General features: G+C 41.1%; 1 protein-coding gene across 1 annotated transcript in view; it reads left to right on the forward strand.

Moving 5' to 3' along the window:
• Positions 1 to 1,355: 1,355 nt before the first annotated feature.
• Positions 1,356 to 4,397, forward strand: part of odf2a (outer dense fiber of sperm tails 2a) — a 12,970-nt gene continuing 9,928 nt past the window's right edge. Inside the window, exons 1-7 of the mRNA XM_069677177.1 lie at positions 1,356 to 1,392; positions 2,087 to 2,203; positions 2,333 to 2,443; positions 2,566 to 2,748; positions 2,829 to 3,015; positions 3,228 to 3,376; positions 3,525 to 3,671. Of these exons, the coding sequence (XP_069533278.1) occupies positions 1,390 to 1,392; positions 2,087 to 2,203; positions 2,333 to 2,443; positions 2,566 to 2,748; positions 2,829 to 3,015; positions 3,228 to 3,376; positions 3,525 to 3,671 (897 nt within the window). The 5' untranslated portion in view covers positions 1,356 to 1,389. The remainder of the gene's footprint in view (positions 1,393 to 2,086; positions 2,204 to 2,332; positions 2,444 to 2,565; positions 2,749 to 2,828; positions 3,016 to 3,227; positions 3,377 to 3,524; positions 3,672 to 4,397) is intronic.

Consider the following 4,397-nt stretch of genomic DNA (forward strand, 5'->3'; position numbering starts at 1 on the left):
TGTGGCTTCATAAACAACAGGTGTGTTTTACTGTGGGACTGGAGGGGAGGTCGTTCTGCAAACTTACACATGAACATCAACTTTGCTAAAACAACTAGATCAGCTGGTGCTCTTCACTTCAGTTGCATTTATTTGGTTTTGCTCAAATACAAACAAACGTAAATATTAAATTTAAGAAATGTTTGAATTCACTGAAAAGGACTTTATGATGTGTTTCCAGTTCATATCAAACAATATATTTAATTTACATATCAATTAAAAGTGAAAAGATGTGTAAAAAAATAATCATTAAGCTTCCAAAGATATATTTGTTTCACTTTTATTCATGTTTTAAAAGCATTGTCATTACAACCTTTAACCCTCTTGGTGTGTCTATAAAGGTAGACTTCATTTGTTTGCAAAAGGTTTTTTGTAAACTGTTTCAATAAAGTTGTTAAATTAAAAAAAAAACACCTTTCACTTAACCACTTTTTAGTTATTTAATATTTTATTTAATTTGGATTTTGTTACCTAAACGTTACATTATTAGTAGGTTTAGTAGGTGACATTATTTGGAGGCTTATAGAGCATGGGCAGTAACACATTCTTGTAGCCCTTCATTGGTCACAGTGAGTTACTACAACTCCATCTTTTTTAATGACAATTATATTATGATATAAATATGGATTTTTATGGTTATCGGTATGAAAAGCTGGTATACCATGTTAGAGCTCACTTTAACATCTAATAAACGAATTCTGTCCACTACCATAAAACAGCACTATATTAGTATTAGTGTTTTGTCCATCTGTTTTTACACACACAATTTTGCTTTATTTTGAAAGTATTGATGTTGACGGGGTTGAGAATCTATAATTCTTTGTCGACATCTAGCGGCTAATTTGAGGTATTACAAAACTACGTTAACGCCCAGGGCGCCCGTCCAAGATGCTTTGGTTTAGGTTCAGTCGATAGCGTATTTTAGAATTCGGTATTCCCCAAAAAGGTCGAAGTTATATAAAGCCAATTAAACCAGCCGTACATCAGCATATCTGGTAACCTGTTTAGCAGTTTCCGTTATATGATTTTTCATATTACAATGTGACCACGAAAGACGGTAACTATCTTTACCCACTGAGTATCTTCGATACTACCCAGGCTTGTTGAGTTGAGGGTGTTGCTAAGGAACGTTAGAATTTCGACTCTGGCCCAATCACTGTTCGAGGAAGATGTCACATGCTTTGAATTGACCAATCAGAGAGGAGTCAGCGTCACTATCAGTTGAAGTTTGTCCAAGCTCTCCTCAAACAGACTTTTCATGATAATCTACTTATTTTGCCTGCTCAATTACTACTGTTCCGCTAATGAATTGTATTTTAAAGTCTTGACTAGCTTATTTTGGTTTCTCATATGGTAAGAGTTTTTAAATGTGTTTGTGAATAGCACCGAGGCTAGAAGGGTAGCTGTCAGGGTTAGCTGATAAGCTAGGTTAATGCTAATGTATAATGTACTAATTGCTGAGCTGCCTTTCTGACTGAAGCATCCACCGTAGTCTTAGAAAATAGTGCTGAATTACGTGCTTTCATATTAGTTCATGTGCTTTTGGTTCATAGCTTTGACTGTTTGTGTAGATTTTAGCATCTTGATTTAACTTATTGTTATTATGAGTGGGGATAGCTAGTGTTGGCTTCAAACTTTAAGTTATTATTTAGTTTTCCTTTTACTTAAGTCCTTATTAATGCACTTTAAAATGCCAAACATATTCCTTGTGTTTCGTGTTGGATTCTGAACATTGTCCCTGTTTTTACATGACAGCAATTACACAAATATACCCCAGTTATACTGCCAGTAAATGCTGTATATCTGCTGTACTACAGAAATGTTAACCACCCTATCTAGAGGAAATAGGTGCATTCAAATGAATCTTAGATTTCCTGCCATCTTTTGAAACTTTGAATGGATTTATTCCCTCACACTCCACAGATACCTTGAATGCTCCCACCCTTTTTTCTCAGAGCTTATGTCGTCAGTTTAACACAAATGACTAAAGTAAATCCTGAAGTGATACTTATACTAACAGAGATACTAATAAGAAACTGTTTCACAGAAGAAAGTAATGAGAATACGGTCAAGTTCACCTCCAATTCATGTGCACGTCAATGATGCAACACCTGTTCATGTGCATGTGAAGAGCCAGAGGACGAGTCCTGCCAGGACGCCTCAGGTTAGAGGTTTACTTTTGCATCTTCCTGATCTTATACTTTTTTTTTTTCCTGATTAAAGTAAGGACATGTTGTGAAACCCATCACTCTCATTCCCTCTGACATGCTTCTCCACACTCTGTGTTTTACAGAGCAAGACCAAGGTCGACAGAATCCTCCATCCTACAGCCAAGGTCAAAACCCGGGTGCCATGGATACCACCAGGAAAGGCCTCCATACGGGACGCTACGCACATGTGGGAGGTAACTCATGAAGGACAATTTAACCTGCATCACATCTTCTGTAAGAGTATTTCTGTCACAGCTTTGTGAGGGAGTAATCCAAGCAAAGATGGAGGGTTTCTGAAAGTGTCATGTGCATAAAGGGGCCAACGCACCGCCTTGAGATCACGCCGCCTCATCCAGAACCAGAACCAGAACATTCCCAGTCTGCGCTGCGATTGGCCGACCTCACATCAGAGGAAGAGGAAGGTCTGCACGGGAGAATCAGCCAGTATGAGAGGAAGATCGACAGCTTGATGTCTGAAGTCAGCTCTCTGAAGAATGAGGTCCGTTTGTCCCCTGAGCAGGTTTGAAAAGGTTCAACATCTCTGCATTGATTCATCACATGACGTTTGTGTGTGTGCAGGTGGAGCTGCGGAAGAAGGAGCAGCTGCTGGAGCGTCAGTCGGAGCAGCTGAGTGTCTCCCAGCGGGTGATCGCCGAGCAGGAGGAAGAGCTGGTCGAGGTGACGAAGGAACTGGAAGAGACGGAGCGAGAGAACACACGACTACGTCAGTCCATGGAGAAGATGATGGAGGAGAGCGACTACAGCAGGCAAATATTAAACTCCATAATTTATCAGGTGACACCGAGCCTCTCCTCAGAGTCAGGCTAAAAGTTAAACTACGACAAGACCTGAGAGTCGCACTGATGGAGCGTTCTGCACTGATTTCAGGGTATTGTGTTGGGTTGTATTAAATTTTACACTCATGTGCGTCATCTTAAAGGAACATTGGTACTATAATAATGCTCTCCTGTTTCTGTCTTCTCAGATTAGACAGTTTGCACAAAGACAAAGACGCTCTGCTCAGGAAGCTGATGGAGGCCGAGGTGGACGGGACAGCAGCTGCCAAACAAGTGTCGGAGCTGAGAGAGTCTGTGTCCAAACTGTGCGGGGCGAGCGGCAGCGTGAGTGTTCACTTCATTATGTATCCTTTATGCTACAAGCTGCTTTCACACCGACAACAATCACCTGGGCTTGAAATAGATGCTGATGCTTTGCCTCTCCTCCGGAGCAAAGGTCAAAGTTTAGTGACCCCTCTCCGTCTTTCTGTCTCTGCAGAAGAAACTTTCCTGCTCTGAGTCTTCGGTCTTGGCTCGTCAGAAAGATCTGCTGCTGCAGAAACTGGAGACGTTTGAGGCCACGAACCGAACGCTGCGGCACCTTCTCAGAGAGCAGCACGGGTCGCAGGTACTGTGTGAGACGCATGTTCAGAACTGTAACCTGACACCGGGGAGTCAAATGTTCAACACAAGGAACTCACCTGTCTCTTGATGTGCAAACCGATTTGTTTCTGTGTAAACAGACACACACACATTCATCTCCCATGTTGGAATGTCATGGCGTCTTTAAAGGGAGAAATATCATCTGTTACTTTCCTGGTAAAATATTTGAGCAGCTTTTCAAATGAAAGACAGAGAGGGGGGGGGCTCAGAGGGGTTCTGGATGATGTGCTTTGACTTTAACCACGAGTCAACCCCTGCAGGAGAATGAAGTATACAAACGTACGACAGAAAGAATTAAAATAGCACATAGCACAATAAGCCTCTTTTTTATCCGTTAATGTAACAGCTGCCAAATGAACTTTACAGGAAGTGATGAGGAGATAAGATGCACAAAGTAAACACCAACTTGGTGGACTGGGCTTTGGATTAATACATCTGATTACTCAGTATAACACAGATATATTACAGTCAAATGCTTTATATTGTAAAGGTCTCTTGTGGTGAGATTCCTCTTTTCCTGATGTCTCTGAGATTCATGTAGAAAAAGGATGAAGTTGTTTTTTCTTCCACGTGACTCGTGTGAAGCTACACCTGTCTGTTTTTACACCTGAAGAGAATCTTCCACTAACACGAACCATCTCTAAAGACTTAACTCTCCTGAATGCAGCAGGACACACAGTCTGTGTCCGTTTTCATGTCTCCTCCCAGT

The sequence above is a fragment of the Semicossyphus pulcher genome, unplaced genomic scaffold, assembly GCF_022749685.1.
Source record: "Semicossyphus pulcher isolate SPU_LCO1_2020_fin unplaced genomic scaffold, fSemPul1.0.p SCAF_28, whole genome shotgun sequence".
In the NCBI taxonomy this organism is placed as follows: domain Eukaryota; kingdom Metazoa; phylum Chordata; class Actinopteri; order Labriformes; family Labridae; genus Semicossyphus; species Semicossyphus pulcher.